The sequence below is a fragment of the Thermobia domestica genome, chromosome 5, assembly GCF_964235325.1.
Source record: "Thermobia domestica chromosome 5, izTheDome1.hap1.1, whole genome shotgun sequence".
NCBI classification, from domain to species: domain Eukaryota; kingdom Metazoa; phylum Arthropoda; class Insecta; order Zygentoma; family Lepismatidae; genus Thermobia; species Thermobia domestica.
This window is the reverse complement of record NC_137458.1, coordinates 277991445-278013996: the sequence shown is the minus strand read 5'-3', so window position 1 is coordinate 278013996 and position 22552 is coordinate 277991445. Positions and strand designations below refer to the sequence as shown.

The 22552-nt window shown below is 35.1% G+C and overlaps 1 protein-coding gene across 2 annotated transcripts in view; it reads left to right on the top strand.

Moving 5' to 3' along the window:
• Window positions 1–3493: 3493 nt before the first annotated feature.
• LOC145686646 (uncharacterized) overlaps window positions 3494–22552 on the top strand; it is a 272938-nt gene continuing 253879 nt past the window's right edge. For both annotated transcript variants that reach the window (XM_081760127.1, XM_081760125.1), the window contains exon 1: window positions 3494–3963. In XM_081760127.1, coding sequence (XP_081616253.1) covers window positions 3924–3963 — 40 coding nt within the window. In that variant the 5' untranslated portion in view covers window positions 3494–3923. The remainder of the gene's footprint in view (window positions 3964–22552) is intronic.

The window sequence follows — 22552 nt, the reverse complement described above, 5'->3', positions numbered from 1 at the left end:
TACGACCCTGTGATATCACTTGAAGTTGCAAATGTTGTAACTGGGGAACAGCAAAGTGTTGAAACGGTTTGCTCTATGACAACGAAGGGGCCTATAACTGCATTATGTGTTAAAGCACACCAAACATTCAATTTGGGACTGTCTCTAGAATGTTCAATGTACGCATGCGGATTCTCAGATCCCCATATCCTAACATTGTGTCTGTTAACGCAGCCAAACAAGTGAAAAGTTGTCTCATCAGAGAAAACAACGTTCAACAGGAAATTATGGTCATAATCAATCCTGTCCAGATTTCAGTAGCAAATGCTGCTCTCTGTGGCTTATCGTTGGGCTTAATTTCTTGCAACAATTGCATCTTATACGCGCGCAAACGTGATCGTTTCTGTATCACATTGTGCACTTTTGACTTTGAAATTGCCTGCTCGCTGCGCGAATTGGCTTCCTCGGGCTACGTAAGAAACACTCTCTTATTGCCTCCACATTTTCTTGTGACATACGAGATTTCTCGCTTTGTTGTTTCACTACACTCCCCGTTGATAAATAATTGATCCTTCCACGCCTGAATACCGTTGCGTGATGGAGGATCCTTATGGTAAACACGTCGAAAGTTTCGTTGAACTTGAACAACACTTTTTGTCTCTGCAAACCACCACACGCATTGCGCCTTTACGACTGCTGACGCCATTTCTGTTTATCGGCTATACTAATTCCGTCACCGGTAGTTGTTAAAGTATGAAAATTTGTTGAACAAAACTTTTTGAGTTTTCCTTCAATATGAATATTTTTTCTTCTGTATATTTGACCATATTAAAACTATACACTTTAAAAAACCGTCAGTCTCATTCTGGACACCCTGTACGTTTGACTCATTCTTAAAATTTGTAATTGTCAATTTTTTTAAAAAAAAAATCGTAATTGTTCTCTAGGACTTTGAAAATCCAACTTGTGTCCTTTGCTGGGCAAAAAAATTACAAAAATTCAAATTTAAGAATGTTGACCTAATATTTAATCTTATCACTGAAATTTAGTGACTACTCATAGTCTAAGATAATTGGTGTAAACTTTTAGGATATGAAACCTGATAGACAATTGTTAATATCGATTGATATGAAACAATAACCATTTAACACTTTGAACTCTAGGGTTGTAACTACGACTTACAGTCTAAGGTCATTGATGTGAAAAGTTTAAAACATAATATCTGATATGTAATTATTAAAATCGGTTGATATGCAACAATACTTTAAACTTCAGACACAACCTACAGTTTAAGGTCATTCATGGAAAAGTTATTTTTGGAGCAATTTGATTAATTGGTCACTAGAAAGTCATTCTTGATGCGATCTGACTGGCTTTTCACTTTCAAATCTCCGTTTAGTTTTTCAATCACTGTTTTGAAATATTTAAAGCTTAGAATTGCAGTTACGGCACATAGTCTAAATTCATTATTCCTCGTGTAATCTGATTAGCTGACAGTGGAAAGTTATTCTTGATGCAATTTGATTCAAACCTTTGCTTAATATACTTTTTGTAAAGTTTCAGAACTTTTGCTTAATATTTTTCGATCATTGTTTAATTTATCAACTTTTAGTTTAATTTTTTTTTGAAAATGTTTAGTTTGAAAAATCTTGGTTTTAAAAGTTTGTTTGAAAATTTTGTTCGAATTTTTTTATTTAAAACTTTTGTTTAAAAATTTAGTTTGAAAATTATGGTTTGAAAAAATTTAGTTTGAAAATTTTAGTTTAAAATTTTTAGTTTGAACATTTGGTTTAAAAATTTTTAGTTTGAAATTTTTGTACTTTGAAAATTTTGGTTTAATTTTTATTAGTGTTTAATTTTTCATTTGAACATCGTCTAAAATTTTCAAACTTGTGTTGGTTTAAAATTTTTGGATAAATGAGGTGCCTAGTATCAAAACCCGCCACATCCATTGCGCTTAGTTTCGAGTAATCTCGCAAAACGTGCAGTGAAGCTCCATATACATGCGTACACAGTCCATATTTAAAATAGTTATTTAGTATGAAATATTAAGCTTTTAAACGAAATCGTGCTTCCATGGAATTCCTTTAGATCAAACATACAACAAGCGATATATAATCCAATTTTGATAAAAAAAAAAAATGGATTTGGCAGCTTTTGATACTAGGCAACTCAAATGTTTTAGTAGGTTTCACTTGTAAAAAATTTCTTTTTTAAACTTCAGTTTTAAAATTCATCACTACCTGAACATTTGTATAACACTGAAAAAATTTACAAGGATAAGAAAACAATGGGAACAATTTAGAATAAAGAAATAAGGCAACACTGTTCACAATAATTGTATCATCGTGATGCAATCACACAAGTCTGAACAAGTTCATGCAACGTCAGAAAAATTGTCTGCTGGACTCTCAACATTGCAACCGGAAATGGTTTATTTCAAACACTTCTAGTTTGAATAGAGAATTAACGGAGAAGGTGGATCCTATTCTTTGAACACTGAATCTGTTTCGAAGAAATTGCTTCTCGACATCTGCTACCGTATTTACTCTATAAAAATCAACATTGAAATCTGAAGTACTAGTAAAGTTTACCACTTCCTATTTTACTAGAGTAACACGAATGGAGACCGAATGTTTTTTTTCAGACACTGAATTGTTTTCAGAAAACTCTTTGTTGCTATCTATTACTGTTGTTTTTTCATGAGGATCAAAGTTGAAATCGGAAATAGTTGATTTCTGTCACTTTCTGTTTGAATAGAGAGTAAGCAGAGGAGATGGAACTATTCTTGAAACACTAAAACGATTCTTCCTCTAAAATAGCGCTTCTCGATATCTCTTACAATTCTTGCTCGGATGCCTGTCGACAAATGGACGGATAGACTTAGACGGCGTTCCATAAGGTTTCGCATAGTATAGTGTGGAGGTCTAAAAGCAACTTCAATATCTGTAAAAACATTTTTTTTAAATATTAATAATAGGAACAGGTGTTAGAACCCCATAAAATGTTTTGCAATTGCTTCTGGTCTTCATATAGTAGAATACTTTGAGCTTGATTCCTATCGGGAATCGAATCACGGATCGCATATATCCAATGTAAGTATGTACCAATTTGAAAATTTGGAAGACTTTAGTGCATTGGACCCATCATCCTTCCTTTCCTCGAACATATCAAGTGCTGCAAGTTTTTTGCTTCTTAATCGAAAAATCGCATGTTCGATTCCCAACGCAAGTGTGTTAACTAAAGTTTACCCTGATTTTCCTCTTGGATACACGAAGTGCGAACTGCTAAAGTACCCTCACTCACTCCAACATTCGTTTCATATAATATACTTTGTCTTACACTCAAAGAATCAGATGATGAAGCAGATATAATCAGGTCTCCCCAAGTTACAGTAGAAAAAAAGTTCGAAGTATTCTCTAAGTGTTAGAAAGTAATTTGGAACAATTACTTCATAACAATTAAGAAAATTTGAAAATGTAGTGACTAGTATATCGCGTTGTTTTACTATTGATTCATGTGAGTTTTGACGATTGGGCGAAACTGGTCTCGATTTTTCGCGTTAACAGAATTTAAGCAAATTAAAGTAATCATTAGCCCATTTCCCTCACGAAAAACTACAACAAAATTGCTACAATGTATCATAAAATTAAAATGTAACACATGAATTGTATCATTTCAAATTTATTTGCGATTTTGCATACAAAAAATATCGTCAACTGTTTACGAAGCGCTACTTCCTTAGATACAGAAATAAATATGATTATTACGTTACAAACGGTTTAACAGAGTTAGCATAAAATCTATCAGGGATTGTTCTCAAATTGTCACGATTTTTGCTTCTTTGTAAGAAGGTTCCATTGTAACAAAACTGCAGCTTTATTACAATACAAAGTGAAAAAAAGAACGAGAAACTCAAGTGATTTGGTCCAACTTCACGAAACATGGAAAGACGGTCATCAAGTGTGGAGACGATAGAAAATGGTAAGTGGTGTGATATTTGAAATATAGTTTTATATCGTAGCAGAATATGAATTTGAGGTAATATACGTTTTGTTTGGTAACTATTATTCAAGATTACAATGATATATGCGTATATGTTCAAGTGCATAGGTATATTAAAGTGCATTGTGTTACGAGGATACTTACTGTATGCAAAGTTAATTTACCTTTTTCCTCTGTCAGAGTCTCGAACTGCGCTTTTGTGCCCTCATCACTCGGTATGTCGGTAGGTATCACGCTCAGCTATGTCTGCTTAGTACAATTTGATCAAAGAAAGTGCAAGGTATTTGTTTAAGTGTTTGTAAAGTAAATTCTAAAGTGAACGTGAAGTGCTTTAAGATCACCTGTGCACGCAAACCCGGGTTTATGTCTCCTGGGTTTTCTTCATTCACACCAGGCAAATGCCGGGTTGGTACCTAACATATAGGTACTAGGCCGCTTCCTTCCTTCCTTTTCCCCGGATAGCGTGCTCGCCGAGGGACGTCATCCCTAAAACGTGACGGGTTAACTTGGCCATAAATGCCGAAAGCCCAGAAATCTAAATCCTAAATTCTAAATTCTGCTATGCAGATCTCAAAATTGTGATATACACTTAATATAAGGTTATTTATTAGAAGGTATAACAAAGACATTTTGTAACGAAGAGCCACTTTCAGTTCAAGTAAGACTTTGCTATGTGTGCACGTAAGTCACTCTATACACATGCTTAATCAAATGAACGTTAGGTGACCAGGCTGGCCATTTTTATCCAAGTTGTGTCCTCATTTTGAAAGAAGTTGTTAACAAGGAGAGCTTTATGTGGACGGGCATTATCGTGCATGATAATGGATTCTAAACCGAAAGTACGCTGAAACTTGTACCTATATTGCTTCAGGCTCTCAACTTGGCCATCTCCAAGCGGTCAAAGAACCTTAATGACGTGAGAGATGGTATGGAGATTGATGATGTAGTCTCATACCAACTAACAACCATAATATAGATTCCGAGCTCCCTTATGTCTGATCTGCATGTGATTCTGCGGCACAGGAAATCCGGATTCGATTTTCGGTGGGAGTTCATCTAATTTGGATGCGCTGGTTTCATATAGCTCTGATGCTGCAAAGGATTAATCTTCAACCAATCCATATTGTATGTTTCTTTGATATTAGACGGATAGTATCTTTTGCCCAGGTCTAGCCAGATGGATACACTTGTGAGTCAGTATGCAGACTAATCCTTGATTGTTCCGTAAACAGTTCGTGACGGGGACAAATAGCCTAGACATTGACGTTCCCTTTAATCCTTAACCAATCAATCGATTCCGTAAACAGAGAAAAAAACCTGCTAAACGTGGTTTCGGCCACGATGTTCACAATATTTTGGACGGTGCCTGTTTGCGCTGAGATCGATAGCCCACAGACCAATGCTCTCTGTCAGTGATAACGCCAGCTTTAATTTCTTGGCGGGAGAGGATAATTTATTTTTGTATACCGAAAATAATATTTTTATTATTACTTTACCTACTGTACACCATACCTAGGGGGCAAACAGAGTCACCGTTGGTGGTGTCCTCCTTACCCATCTAGCGTCGTCACTATGCCCTGCTGGAGAGATATTTCATGAAGCTTCCGAACACTAGATGCTAACACAACCAATTTCGTGTAGGGTTACCATATTATAGACTTTTAAAAAGAGCTCATTTTCAGATTTTACATAAAACTTTGTACTGTCGACAAATTTCTTAGTGTATAAAAGAAAAAATGAAACGAAATCTTAAGTTTCACTCCCACGATTATGTCGTCTAGACTAAAGGAGACAGTTATGATGAGAAATGAATAAAACAATGGAATGAAGAAAGTGAGAGGAAACGGGAAAACCCCGAGAAAACCCACACACACGATGTTTGTCCACCACAAAGCTCACTTGGCACAAGCTGGGATCGAACCAAGGACCCCATGCACCCGAGGTGAACGCTCTACCACTGAGCCGCCGCGGCCATAGTGTATAAAAGAAAATATAATTTAAACTACTAAACTTTTACGAAAGTATTTACTTTCTTTTCGCGCCTATAGATGGATTCAGACACGTACACAGAAGCTTATCAATAGGAATAAGTACCCAAGGTTCATTTAAGGACACGCACTTTTTTTTTTTTTTTTTTTTTGTATACATACCTCAATGTGATATTCTCCGATATTTTCCGATGATGGAGTAGCTAGTGCGCAGGCTTTTGGTACACAAACTCCGGGGTTCGATTTGCGAAGTGAAAGCCTTGAAGAATTTGAACGCATTACGGTAGATCTGATTTAACTCTAAACTGTAAGCCCACGTCTCAGAACCTCGGTGCTGAAAGATATATTACGCTCCTATCCAACCAACTAAGTTGATCACTCTTGTTGAAAGTGAAGTTAAAATGTTAAAACCCAGACACCCCTATCTTGTGTACGCCACTAACGGGTGTATTTTATTTCCGAAGAATCTGAATCTGAAATCATGAATCTTAAAATTTATCCTGTTGTTTATATTCAACAAGACTTTTAGGAATGATAAAAAATGGATCAAAAGATTGCGATCTTGCCCAAGAATTTTAGGAATGATCTAAAAATCATCTAAGATTTCGATCTTGGGCAATAACTAGTTTTTGGATCAGGGCCACAAAATTTTTGAACGGCCCCTAAATTGAGTTTTCGTATTTTGTACGGAATAAGCACATCACACTGAGTTAAGTGATAGTTTGGGTTTGGCTGCACTGTATGTAGTTCTCCAGATACAGTATAAGGCTTACAGGAAAATTTTTGATTAAAATATATTGTATCTTTTGATTTTAAAAAATCCGTATTTTTTTAAAAAGCCGCCTGACCATATATAGGGTGCGAAAAAGAGGATATATTCGAGTAAAGCAGAACGTCTGATAATCCTTCTCATATGGTTACACCAAGTTCTGAAGACAGTTGACGTGTAGATAAGGTAGAGAGAATGGAGGAAAACTGCCTCTTTCCTCCATGGTGGGGTGGTTATACCTTCTAGTGAGATTATCTTGTGCATATATTGCTCTTTCATAGTTACATCCGGATCTTCGCGACCATCACCTATCCGCTGATATTGATTCCATCAGCGTGAACACAATATTTACGGCTCTGATTATGGTTTAGTCTGTGTCTAACCATTCGACCAATTGATCTCAATTTTAGGTAATAATCATGGCAACGTAAGCAAACACCATTATTTGAAGCAAGAGACCCTCCTCTCACGAACAACTTGCTATTTGAATTGATAGTCCACTGCTTGCCACACGAACTAACAATAACTTCCTATTACCCTACCCTACAAAGTCCTATTGCCTCAGCATTGTGACTTCTTCCACTACGCTGACTTTTGTGTGTGACTTTGCTGTTGTTTGTTCGCGATTAAAGCTTCCCAAGTGTTGTTTCTTGAGCTAAATGCATATATTTTCTCTTAATTTCTTACATTACTTTCTAAGCTTGGAAAGTACGTAGTAATCCGAAAAGTGACAGGAATTCTAAAGACATAGGAATTAAACGAATAATACGAAACACCACACAACTCCAACGAAATGAAAGTAGCTCTGGTATAAATTGTAGAGGTTTCTCAAAAACAAATTATGCATTTTTATTATTAATGATTGTATTAATCGACGAAAGATGAAACAAGTAATTATGTTTATAATGATAAATGATTAGTTGAATACTACAATAAAATGTAAATATTGTTTCTAATGATGAATAATGACATGAGTGTAATGTATGAAGTATTCTGTTAGATGTAAGTTTATGGAAACTAATAATTTTCGCATCTTATATAATTCAGTGGCACGAAGTTTGCTTGTCAGTTTGGATGATGTCTTGCTTCTGCATGTGTGTGTGTGGATTAACTTGCTATACTATTCTTATGTATACTGTTTTTATATCAGAAATATCTAATAATCTTTAATAAGTTAATGAAGGACGATAGATCATGAAAATAATAGGAAAAAGAAGAAACAGCATTCTTCGCCTTCTTATTCGGCACTCCGATTGAATCACCGTGCTGATAAAGGGAAAGGTAGAAGGAAAACTAGGAAGAGGAAGACCAAGAATAGAATATCTAGATGTAGTTACGAAGAAGGGATCTTGCCAAAGTATAAAACAGCTCTCCCAAAGGAGAGAAAAGTTTTAAATTTTCCATGTTGCCCACCAACCTATGGTTGAGGTGAACAAAAAGATGATATAAAAAGTACATAATTTAGATTATTATAGCTCTTCTACGAAATAAGTCTGCCTTCTTAGCGGAATTCACCTCGGATACGTCTCATACACGTTCTTTTGAAAAGTTCGGTTACACTCAAAAATCTAAAACTTCAAGGTAGGTACATTCTTATTCATACTTAACTAATGATCAATAACCACAGGGCGCACCGCGCTTCTTCACCACAATAACAACAATTCCCACTCACCTTACCAAACTGTTGTCCAGTGAAAATATCGAACTAATGACTCATTGTCCGTACTTACCTGATTTATCACCTAATGACTTTTTGTTTCATACATGAAAAATAGGATGAGTAGTGAGCGATATGTGTTGCCTGAAGCAGCTGTTGACGCATTCCAAACAGCGATTTCTGAGGTAACAGACTCAGAGGAGAGAAAAAAAAAATGCCTTCGAAGTTGGTTTGAGACGATGCAATAGTGTATCGATCTTTAAGGTGATACTTGGGAAACCAATAAAACTATTGCCAGATTTTCCCATGTTTTTCTTTTTTATTTATTTATTGCAGAAACTTTTTCTGGCAGCCGCCGTATGACGATACCATATCTGTTGAATATTCTTATATGTTTATAGAGAACATTGTTGTGCATTCCGTGAAGTTCAGCACTGTAACAATACACTCTGATGGTTTCGTCTTGACGAAGAAAGATAGAAAGGATTATCCCCGCTATAGATCAGTATACCAGCAACAATGCTTTCTGCAAGAGGGGAGGAGGTGTTTTAGAAATCAATCTGGCGTTAACTACAATCCAATCAATGTCCTCACGGTTTACGAGTGTTGTAGCGGATCTATTTTAAATCAGAAGTGATAATCCGACCCCCCTTCCCCCCAAAAAAAAACTTTCCGGTTGTGCCATACATTCGAAGATGGCTGAGGGGCAGTTTCCCTTCTAATTTATACTCTAAGATGAGGTTTCTTATTGCATCAGATGGTCATACGGATAAGTGCATAGATTCATTCTCTTCTCTCTAAAATTTCGGCAGGAGTATATTGGTCTACCCTTTCAATTCGGAAATTGTCAAAAATAAAAATTGGTGAATGTATTTCTGTAAATTTGAGTGGACTATTTTGTCTCCTTCGATGGTTAAAAAATTACCAAAAACAATGTTTTGGAATGGGTATTTTATAATTCATTTGGTAGATTAAATGTTAGATTTCTGGAAGATAGGACTAGGAGTAAATTTGGATAGTCCATTTCGTTCCATGCATAGATACAATTGTCAAAAATTACTTTTTGGAAGAGGTATGTAATGATCCATTTATTTGCTTCGGAACATCATCATAGCAATATTGAATATTAGATCTCTGCATGTGTTTGAAAGATAAGTATCCATTACAGGCCTATGATATCATCTTCTATTCGATTGATATAAAATTGACAAAAAATAATAATTTGAAACAGAATCTTATGATTTATGTGAACTATATTACTCGTATATTTTTTTGTACATTGAATATTGTGAATATATTGATCTCTAGATGTCTATGAACGATAGGTGTCCCCTGGTCTAAGGAAACCACTCCAAAATTTAGGAACTACCGTAAATTTGGTGAATAACTTATAACTTCGAAACCGTCTTAAGACTTGGCTTCATGTTAAGGTATATTTTCTCATTTTTTATATATACGTTATATCAATGCATTTTCATAGTCGTACAAGATAGTGTTATCACGTGCAATAAAACGTAATTCATGACGCATTGGGTGATGCAAATGTACAGGTCCTTAAACATATTTGTAAGTTAAATGACCACAACATGTACCTGGACCAAGGTACGCCTCGAAAAAATAAATAAAATAAAATAAAATAAAAATATTGATGGAATCAGTAAGTAGGTTTATACCTCATCAATACGTTTTACAATTGTGTAACAATAATTAGCTTTATATTTTGGATGTTATGAATGTAAAATTCCGTAAATGTATTTGAAAATTAGGTGTCACCTGATTAATGGTACCACCTCTCAAAACTTAGGAACCAAATTTGTTAAATATAATTTTAGTATAGACTTTTCTTGGTTGAAACTACCTATCATGATTATGGTCCTGGGCTAAGGTACCTCTCCAAAAATTAGCTACTAAATTACGTAGATATGAATCTAACAGGTACTGTTTCTTAGTTTCAAAGTAGCAGATGAAACTTTATTAGGTACCTTCGTGTATTTCTTAAGTTAAGTGTTCCCATATGTGTCTACTCCAAGGTATTCGCCAACCTTTTGGAACCATCCATCATGGATATGAATTTGGGACATTTGGAAAACTTAGGAATTTGGGGAGATGACGAATGAAATTTTCTTGGTTTTTAAACGACTTAGTTGAAGTACATGAATACATGTATATGAGTGTATCTGAGAATTACACTCAATTTAGGAACCAAATTTAGGATTTTAGAAGGTACTTTTCTAAGTTTAAATCATCTTAGATTATCTTGTATGGAATGTACATCAAATTTATTATTTTCTGGATCATGGACTAAGGCTGTAGTTCCCAAGTTTTTTTTTTTTTTCTAAAAGACTTCCTGAAGGCAATCATGATAGTGATGGCTAAGAAATCGAACCCAAAGAGATGTAAGGATTATAGAACTATTAGTCTCATATCTCACGCAGCAAAAATTTTGCTTCGAATTCCGAACAGAAGGTTGTGTGGAAGAACAAATGAAAAAGCTGGGGAAGAACAGTTCGGGTTCAGGAAAAGTAAGGGCACAAGAGATGCAATTGAATTATTAAGGGTGTAGGTGAAAAGTTTATAGAAAAGCGAAAGGGGTGTATATTGTATTTATTACCTAGAAAAGGTATTCGACAGCGGGAATTGAGAATGTTGTTGGAAGTTCTGAAGAAGGTTGGATTGGATGGAAAAATCGAAAACCTATAAGAAACTTATATATGAACCAATAAGTAAGTGTTAGCATAGGGAGGAAATGACAGAGGAGATTGTAATTGGAAGGAGAGTTCGACAAGGATGCTGTCTCTTGCCAACAATATTTAATATCTACCTAGAATAGATAATGAAAAAGAGCCTACATATTGAAGACGGCATTTCAGTAGAAAGTAGAATGATTAGGTATAGCCTATACGGTTTGCAGATGATATGGTGCTTGTTGAGGAATCTGAAGAGAAAATCAAAAAGATGTTAGAAAACTTGAGGAAGGGTCGTGAAGAATATAAGATGAAAATAGATGTGAGAAGGACAAAAGCAATAGTGATTGGAACGAAGCGGTCGGTGTCAAATATAGAAGTAGGGGGGGGGGGGTAGAAAATAGTCTAGTTTTCGACACCTGGGTAGTATTATTAGTGATGATATGAAGTGTGAATGTGAAATAAAAGCAAGGATAGGAATGGGAAAGAAGCCTTTAGGAGGAAGATAAGTCCATTTTATGAGACCTTGAATAAAGAGTTGAGAATAATAATAATAAAATACTTCGTGTGGAGTATTGTACTGTATGGGTCGGAAACGTACATTACGCAAAAATGATGCAAACGAATGAAAGCTTTCAAAATGTAAGTGTCGAGAAGGATGGAGAGAATTACCTAGGTCGAGCGGAAACAAATGAGAGGGTGTTAGAAATGAGGGAGAGTAAAGAACAATTTTATATATTATTAAGAAGAGGAAGAGAAACTAGTTAGGACATTGACTAAGAAGGAACTTATTATGATGACGTGCTAGAGGTATGGTAGCAGGAAAGAGAGGGAGGGGACGAAGGGGACTACAATTGATGGACGATATCAAAACAGAAAAATTTTACGTGAAGACGAAGAGGTTGGTGGAAGACCGTGAAGCATGAAAGCTTCTCAGCTGCGGCAAATGACCTGCCAATAATGGTAGATTACCTGTGATGATGATTATGACTATATCGTTGCTGCTGCTGGAGCCACTGACTGATACAATCTTCCTCAAAATTGACTTTAACTAATCATTAAATGATTCATAATTTTTAAATTCTGAAGTTTTGCAACACACCTTATGGGATTGTGTGACATACCATTTGAGAATCACTGGCCTAAGGTAGTCTTCTTAAATTTAGGAACCAAATTTGTATGATATTATTTTGTTAGTGATATCACATCAATTTCAATGCTTAGTTTTGAAAAATAATGATACGTTGACAGCATGGGCGAGTTTAGGAATTGTCTGCTGAGGGGGGACAGATCTTTTGATCGGTCTCGAAAATGTATTGACAAGTTTTGGTAGGTGGCCATCTTATATGTGGTATTTTTATTTTTTATTAGAAAGTTTGCGGGAAATGACTCCATGTCACCCCATAGCTCCGCCCATGGTTGACACATATTGCATCATTTTTCAACAGAAAAATATTCTGACGTAACACCCACAGGTTTCTTATCTTTAGAAACAACACTTATGACAGTATTATGAATTTAAATCTTCATCGGAAAGTTTGAAACATGGTACAGAGTAATGATATGTCCTTGTAATCTGATATATGCAATCTCACATAACATTCACATATTTGAGGTCTTCAAAAGTAAAATTTATAACACTGCTATATGAATTTATGCATTGTATATACATAACCCTGATATATTCTTATATGTTGATACATATTATTTATACTTAAAACTATTGACAGTATTATCTTTGGTAACTTATTAAAAGTTAGAATATGAAACTGATAGGTATACAATTAATTATTAAAACCAGTTCATGTATACTTTTCGCACTTCGAACCTCAGGTTTTGTACCCATGATTCATAATCTAAGGTCATTGTTGTAAAGTTATCTTTGGTGAAATATGATTGGTTAGCCATACTCAAAAAGAGATGTTCTTGCCATTGATTAATAGTTTTACAATAGTAGGAAACAAAATCTGAAAGAAACAAAAATATTTATCAATGTAAATTTTTAATTTTTTTTTATCGCTGCAATGAATGATTGTTAACTAAAAATGGAGAAACGAAATGTTCAAAATTGTGAAATTTATAATCAATTTTCAAGGGATTTTGATTTTTTAGTCGAATAGTTGAAAATTGTTTATTTTGTTAATCAAGTAGTTAAAAGCCGGATATAGTTTGAATATAACAGTGAAACATTTTCTCACCACAATATTTCTGTTTGACAATTCTTGTTTTGATAAAAACTTTTGTTAAAATTTTAAACTGAAAAGTTATTGTAGTTGCAGGAAACAATTCGCTGGACATTTTTTTCTGAGTATATATTTTATTTGACATTTTTTTGCTAAATATTTTTTGTTGAGAATTAAAAACTGAAAAGATTTGTAGTTGAGTTTTTTTTAACATTTTTTTGTTTACTGAAAATTTTAAGACTAGGAGTGGTATACGATGTACTGTAAGTGTCGAAGAATGCAAACATCGCTTTTCACATTCAAGTGTCATGTATTAATCGTGAAATGTTCCTGATAGTCATCTAAGTGGTCCAAAGGAACATATAAAGATGTCTGTATTATATTATTGTAAGTGCAGATGTGCGTGCTTTTTTGTAATTGCCCAAAGTTTCCTTTTTGGCATTTGCTACGTTTATTAATTTTAGTCCTTATTTTTGTTCAACAATTTTCGTATTGCTAAAAAAGGAGAATTAAAACTGTAAATACTTTTGTTGAAGAAAGAAATTGTTTGTCATTTTACTGGTTTACAGAAAAAATATTTTTCGGGTATTTTTTTATGTTCCATACTTTTTAGTAAGTGAAAATGTTTCGTTTTCATTTTTTGTGCTTAATGAAAATGTTTCGTTTTAAATTTTTTGTGCACGCGTAATTTTTTCAATTGATAATTTTTGCTTGTAGTTTTGGCTCCATTGCAACTTTTCAGTGACAAGTAGTTTTAGAAAACTTTAGTTTAAAAAAAAACATTTGAAATATTTATGATTAATAAATTTTTTGTTCGCTAAAATTTTTTGCATACATTTTATGGTTCGTTAAAATTTATTTTGTTTGTGTATTTTTTATTTCAATTATATTAGTAAATGACGAATTTCGTTTAAAAAACAAATTTTTGACTTGATGAAAAATTTTGTTCGAATCTTTTCACTCATGTCAACAAGGTTGTACTGTACAATGTCAGCAGAATTACATCACATCTGTTTGTGACATACACATGTTTGTTCGCGTATGTAGGTATTGTTCGAAATAATATCCATCATAACGTTATAATGGGTACTTGTTTGAAATTTCTTAACATATGCGATCTGATAAAATCATTTACCAAGGTTTCAAATTTACAACAGAATACACCTTATAAAATCTTATCTAGTCAGATTATTTCTACAAAGTTGGGATGAAGATTACTGGCAATTCTAGATTATAAAAATGTTATTTTACCTAGTAGATATCTACCTAAGGAAGCAGCAAACCAACAGGATCTTTTAAGTTTTTTTTTTTAATACTAATTCTGTATATGTGTTCTACAAAGAATTAGTTAATTAGTTACAAGATTTTTCTGAACTTTAGTGAATATCTTAAGGACAATGAAGAAAATCAAAAATTTAGAAAGTGATTCAGATCATATATGCAAAATGGTACAATATTACATGTTCATGTAATATTGTATGAACTAATAACACAAGCACTGTTTGGTCAAGTAGCCTGTAGGACAGATGCTTATGACTCTCTAGGACAGGAGTGCCCAGGTATCGTCCGCTGTAACTAGTCTACTTGCAAGGTATGAGCAGTAGCCTACGGTGATCTGTGTCATACTGTCAGTATGCATCTGTTTATTTTATGATTTCCTCCAGCGAGCTACTGAACAAATAAGTAGACTGTCAGTGTTTTCTGAAATGAAAAGTGGCCCTCAATCCTAAAAAGATTGGTGACCTCTGTTTTAGGATATAGTATCCTACGCTCACTGCTAAGGACTAGCAGTTGGCCATAGGGCCTACCACTCTGTCTCATAAGTGCTTAGGTGCGGAGAACTGGGAGGGCATTGAAGAAGGTGTATACCGAGTAGAAGATGCTAAGTTGTCCTGGCGGTTTGAGAACGCGCGTTCTCCAGCTGAATTAAATCACTCTCTATTCACCTTGAAATAAGAGTCTCATTCGATACAATCGAAGATGCTCTCAGAGATGGTTTCAGAGTTAATTTTGTGTAGACTTGCCTTCACAAATCGATTAACCCAAATATCCGAAGTGATTTGTTACCGAGCTATCTATAGACACATTTTGTGGTGCAAATATTCTTCATTATTAGTATCCGACGATGCATACCGGAAGTTCTGAAATGCGTCTCCACCAGTGTATTTTAGTTACAGTTTACAAGTAGTATGCCTCATAACTATTAGCAGTATCAGTGTTATTGTTAGAAGAACAGAAAGAGCAATAGATATAATCTGCTAGTTAACAGAGTGTATATATACAGAGCAAGTATAAAATGATGGACCTGATTTCATAAATTTATACTATGAAATCTAATAAATATATGTTATTGTGAAATTTGCGCTTCAAATATTAACTAGTCTACTTGCAAAATTTAGTTTCTCCCGCTCAAAGTTTAGTTTCCACTTAGTATTTCCACTTTCTATCAGTAAGAGTCAACAACGAGCATGAAATGAATTGTTGATATTGGCCGCAACATACCACAAAAGGTTTGGTAAGAGATAGACTATCGGCTTGATGTGTGCCGTGTTACGCAAGGTACTCACATAGGACACTTGTAAGAAACTTGAATAAAACTTGGACAGTTTACCTTTCTTAGTACATGTCTCACAATAACATATGCTTGTTACATTTCACAGAATAAATTTCTGAAATCGGATCCATCATTTTGACTTGTCCCGTTGTATTACATTACTAAACAAACGATATTATATTAGTAGAATAAACATTCCCAATTAATATTAGCAGCGAACAACATACTTTTTAGCGTCATAAAAATGATTTTTTTTTCGATTTTCTAGAAGACTAAGTATTTAATCTCAAGCGAGTCATTTGGCTCATCTTACTTTCATATATCGACCGATATACTGTATGTATCAACTTCGGTCGTTAACTTCGTTAAACAGAAATTAAATTCCAATAGTTAATGAAAATTTCGATCTACACTTCATCAACCACAATATGTATTATTATGTTCTTGGTATCGTAAAGAAGAGATTGATGACGGAATACGTCAGTATCTGTTTCAGTTTAATACGCACTTTGATTCCTTTACAGCAGTGACCGCCAAACCGTCGATCGCGAGCTACTGGTAGCTCGCGAGGACATTTTCGGGAGATCGCGTTAACGCTCCGGTTGGCTAACATTGATTCCTCCGCTGAGCTGACAGTTATGACAGGGGGCGGTGACGACAACAACTGCTTCTTTCTCCCGCGCAACTACCATTATCAGCCTAATCTCACAGTTGATTCTTTACGCGTGAGGTTGTGCACGTTATGTTTTTCGTGTGTATTTTAGACATTTGCTAAACGTTATGTTTTTCGTGTGTATATTAGACATTTGCTAAACGTTATGTTTTTCGTGTGTATATTAGACATTTGCTAAACGTTATGTTTTTCGTGTGTATATTAGACATTTGCTAAACGTTGTTTTTCGTGTGTATATTAGACATTTACTAAACGTTATGTTTTTCGTGTGTATATTAGACATTTGTTAAACGTTATGTTTTTCGTGTGTATATTAATTTATTAAACGTTATGTTTTCGTGTGTATATTAGACATTTGCTAAACGTTATGTTTTTCGTGTGTATATTAGACATTTACTAAACGTTATGGTTTTCCTGTGTATATTAGACATTTGTTAACTTGGATAGTTTGATTTCATATTTACTAGAAATGTAACTTTATAGGCAATAAACAAATGTATTTTTTTTAATTGATAGTTCTTCTGGTTGGTAGCTCACAATATGATTTATAAACGGTACAGTAGCTCAGAAGCTTCACAAGTATGGCGACTACTGTTGTTCAGCATCAATTTAAGTTTACAAACAAATTCATTTTTCTTTCCTAAAAACTAAACATCTGCTTTTACACTAACTTGTATAATCTTATTCAGCTTAATGAGATCTATATGTCTCGTGTCGTTAAAAGCTAATAATGTGTTGTAGAACTTCCCTATTCTGTTTTCTTTCTGAATTTATGTACTTATTTTCGAGAATGATACAAAATTATGATTTAATTACAGTATGGAAAAGAAGTAATAAAAATAAAAGCAAACTGTGATCCTAAACTGGAAATCTGGAGGATTTCAAAGGGGGAGAAAGAAAACCATTTATCCACAAGGAGATTCCATATTCATAAAAAGAGAAAATAGCTTTCGAAGTTGTTACGTATTTATTAATCTATAACAGTGGTCGCCAAACGTATGAAACTTCAGAGCTACTGTACCATTTTTAAATCCTACTGCTAGCTACCAACCAAAAGAACTACCAACTTTTTTTTAAATAATCTTACATTTCTTTATTGCCTACACGAAAAACATAATGTGCACAACTCCACGCGTATACAATCAATTGTGAGATGAGACTGACAATGGTAGTTGTGCGGTTGAAACAAACAGTTGCTGTCGTCAGCGCCCCCTGTCGTTAGCATCAGCTCAGTGGAGGAATCAATGTTAGCCAACTGGAGTGTTAACGCGATCTCTGAAAATGTCCCCGCGAGCTACTAGTAGCTCGTGATCGATGGTTAGGCAATCACTGATCTAAAAGAACATTAAAGTAACTTTACAAGTAGTATGTGTGTGTGCGTAGATTTGTTAAAAGAATTTTATCAAAAGGTAGTTATGTCCTATCACTAACAAGTAACTATTGATAAATTGGGGTTAAGTTCCAAAGTTAGGCGTCCGTTTCCATGATTTTTTAAAAAAATTACAGGAAAGATATGAATAATTTGATCGTTTGTGTGCTTGATAATATATAAGGGTCTCGAAAAATCTGTTTATTTGTTATATATAAGCGGTTATAAACATGGGACTATACGGCGAGCGGAGGGAACTACTTGGCGCAAGGTAACCGAACAGTTGCATTGTGTGAAAGTAACGAGCATTTATGTTATCAACATGGCGAATGTACAAGGGCAATGAAGTAACAGTTTTAACATTTGTGAAGCAAAACGTTGATAACGAGCAAAATCTTTTAAAAGTTTGTGAAGAGTACGCAGTGGCGTAGCAGCTGCCCCCGCAACCCCCGCAGTGCGGGGGGCCCCGAGGTATAGAGGGCCCCGAAGTCTTGCGATGAATAAAGATTTAAAGAAGTAGAACTTCAACCTTACTTCTGTCGGCTTTACAACTATGGGCCCTTCTCTATGCTTTGCGGGGGGCCCTGCAAAAGTGTGCTACGCCACTGAGAGTACGGATTAATGAACCTAATAACAAATTGCAGAAAATGTGAAAAGGAGATAACAGCGAAAAAACGTGGCGAAAGCGGACGCCCAACTTCGGAATAAATGCTATAAATTGTACTATGTTTCAATTAGGTCTAATCGTTGCTATGGCAAAAAACCACATAATATATTGCATAAATATTTGCCTTTAATATAACTTTCCAAATATGTATAAACACTCTTGAACAGTAGTACCAAACTTTCTAAAAATGCATGAGAATAATAATAAATCTTACAAAAGAGTGTCCTATAATATATAAATTCAGCTAACAAAAATACATCCAAAAGTCAACGAATTTCACAATTTATAAAATAATAGAAATGGATACTAGACTGCACAGAATATATAACATACAAATAACAGCATGGTATGAAGTTTCTCAGAAGTACATTCTGCCCAATTGTACTTCAACCTCCAACATTGCGTCACTGTTAGGATTACGAGAGTCACCGTTAGGAGTATGTTAGAAGAAATAAAAAACAAGAGGTACTATGTGCTACTTCAGAGTGTATATTCCCCTGCAATTTTACTATACGGATCCATACTATAAGTAATAGTAGTAGTAGTAGTAGTAGTAGTAGGGGTAGGAGTAGCAGTAGGAGTAGGAATAGGTTAGAAGCCCCGTAGGGGTTCGTTGGGTTCTGAAAGACTTCCCCAAATTTTTCCGTACATTTTACGATCTGTGGATCCGTATAGTAAAACTGCACCTATATTTCTCATATGAAGTAAGTAAGGAATAATTAACACTTCTTACCAGAGTACATACACTTATTTATTAAAACTAAAATACAGTTTAACGGTTTCAAGAAAATAACGTATATCAAGAAAGAGATATAGCCAGAGCATATAAATATATACTAAAAGTGAAAGATTAAGAGCCTGCCTTACTAAAAATAATACAAAATTTACCATTTTCCTTTTGCTTGTTTATTCATCGGTGAAAGGAGATAATGAAATGCAAGTTACCACAATCATAGATAATGCTATTCTACAACAGAAAATATGAATCTGAAGAATGTTCAGTGTTGCCATCCATAGAAATTACAGTGTTACCAGAAAAACAATTTCCCTAAAATCTAAGTTAAGACACCGAGTAGAGGAACAAGCTCAACTGCATTTGGTTACGTATCATATTGTTTTGGTTTCCTGTGAACTACTTTTTAAAATAATAGTTGTATTTAGTTTGTAATAAACAAAATAGTTTTAACATACAATTATTAAAACTAAATAATAATGTTAATTAAAAAGTACTTCACAAGAAACCAAAACAACATGATACGTAATCAAATGCAGTTGAGTTCATTCCTCTACTCGCTGTCTCAACTTAGATTTTAGGGAAATTGTTTTTCTGGCAACACTGTAATTTCTAAGGATGGCAACACTGAACATTCTTCAGGTTCATATTTTCTGTTGTAGAATAGCATTATCTATGATTGTGGTAACTTGCATTTTATTATCTCCTTTCACTGATGAATAATCAAGCAAAAGAAAATGGTAAATTTCGTATTATTTTTAGTAAGGCAGGCTCTTAAGATTCATTATTTGTATGGAAAGCCACTTGAGTCTTTCTTCCTCAGACCGTATCTGTCGGTCACCTAAAGGGAAAGATAAACACAGCTGGAAGGGTATTTAAGTCAGGGCAGAAGGCCGACAGACAAGGCTCGAGGAAGAAAGACCCGGGTTGCTTCCCATAGAAACAATGAATTTTAGTACTTCTACTTTTACTATATATTTCTATGCTCTGAAGATATCTCTTTCAGTTAGTGTCTGATGAAGACAACGTTAAGTTGTTGAAACCGTTACACTGTATTTTAGTTTTAATAAATGTGTATATACTCTGGTCAGAAGTTATTATTCATTTAGTGAGTTCCAGAGTCATAATGGATAGAGTTGCAGTAAATAAATAAATCTATGTTAGCAGAGTAAAAAGTATCAAGTGTATCAGATTGGCAACGAACGACGTACTTTTTAAAGCCATACAAATATTTTTTATTTATTTTCTCATTCCCAAACACGTCATTTTGCCTAGTTCAATGTGATATATGAATTGATATATGTCTCACCTACGGACAATACGCCAAACAGAAACTAAAGATTGAGAGTAAATAATTATTTTGGGCTAAATTTCATTATCCATTTTGTGTACATTATTGTCTTGCTAGTGTCATAAGGAAAAGTTTGATTTTTCATCCTCACCTTAACAAGGGACTTAGTTATTGCACTGCATCAACTTTTAAGGTTTGCAAAGAAAATCGTCATTATCATGCGATTTTTTATTTCAGTATATTTTTATGGAATTCAATTACACCCAAATGTTAGGTAGGTAGATGTTGATCAGAAAAAAAAGCTTTGATGAATTTTGTTAGGGTGTAATAATGACCAAAAAAAATTGTTTTGATTGAGCAATGACATACTTGAAACCGAGTTTCAGGTTTGTGTGTACTTTAGTTGGAGTCACAATGAATCGCGCATTTGTTAATGTTTTGATTCAGATTTTTTACTGCTGCTTAAAAACAACAAGGATGCTGCCGTGAAGAGCAGCAATCTTGGATCCTTACTGTGAGGCAGTTGAAATTTTGTTAACATTTGAACTTCCCAATTACCCCAGGGGGTAATTGAGGGCATGATGTGGGGATAAGTGGGTGGAATGCATTAAGTGAATATTTTTTGGTTAGAATTCATTTAAATGCTGTGCTATCATTGTCTTTTGTGGTGTACACTTTTGTTTCATAGTGCATTCTGCTTATTAAGCTATTTTATTAAACTTAGGCCACAGTGGCCGTTGCATATGCCAATACAGAGGTTGTTCAGCCTACGTTTGGCCGATTTCGTTCCTTCCCCCTCCCGGGCAGAATGGATTCACCCGACCTGGCTCGTGGCGTCCTCCAGTGTTGTGCAGTGGCTTCCTGGGAACGGATTTGTTTTTCCGCGCGGACGACAATAACGCACAAAACAGGATCATTGTTGTGAGTGTTGTGTTAAATTTGTTTCCAAGTGTGTAGGTTTCCGCTCTGTGACCAAAATGCCGCCCAAACTAAGACGGTTTTGGGAAGGCTATGTTGCTGCTCTTTATGGCGCCCACTTTACTGTTTCTGTCATTAGAAAACAGTCAAGAAGAATGGTTGCAACAACAGTTTAAGTGGAGTAAAAAATGTTATTAAAAATACAAGGGCAACGAAGCTCCACCATTTGGATCACCAACAAAGTTGCCTAGGAAGCGGGAATGCACCAAGGCCACCTCAGGAATGCACCAATGCAGAGGAAACTTCTCAAAATGGCAATGCAAGAAAATCCGCCAAGACAAAGGTGTATGGCTAATCGTCTTGACGTGTCTTTGGGGACTGTGAACCGGACGTTACACCATCAACTCAAGCTGGAAAAAGTCGCGAAAGCTCGCGGCCATCTTCTCACGGATCCCCACCAAAAGGAACGAAAGTGTAACGCCCGAAAGCTGTACGAACGGCATCTGGTAAAACAAATGTGGATGTACGTCGTAACGCTCGATGAAGCATGGATTTACCTTTCCGACTGCGGCAAACCGAGAGCCATCATGTACCGAAAGAAAGGCTCCAAGAACTTCAGAAGGTGGGTTCGTGTGTGTAAAGAATCCTTTCCAAAAGGGTTCATGGTCGTTACTGTCGAGGTAAACTGAAGATTCATAGAGTGACGAAGAACTGTAAAATAAATTCGCATTATTTTTGAGGAGCAGATCATGCGGCCGATCGACGAGCATGAGATTCCAACAATGTACGGAAATGACGCCAATCTGGTGCGCATTCACATTGACAAGGCCTCATCACATAGGATATCTCACGATCGTCCCTCGCATTCTACAGGGAGATGGAGGAGGCAAGTGGTATACAGGTGATATCTTTCAATGAAGTACCTGTTAAATCTCCAGATACAAGTCCTATGGACTATTGTGGATTTGGATTGCTGAAGCGGGCTTTGGGAAAACAGCGTGTGAGAACTGTGGAAGGATTTTGGAAAGCTGTGCAAAGGGAATGGGACAAGATTCCCCTCCCAGTTCTTCAGAGAAGCCTAT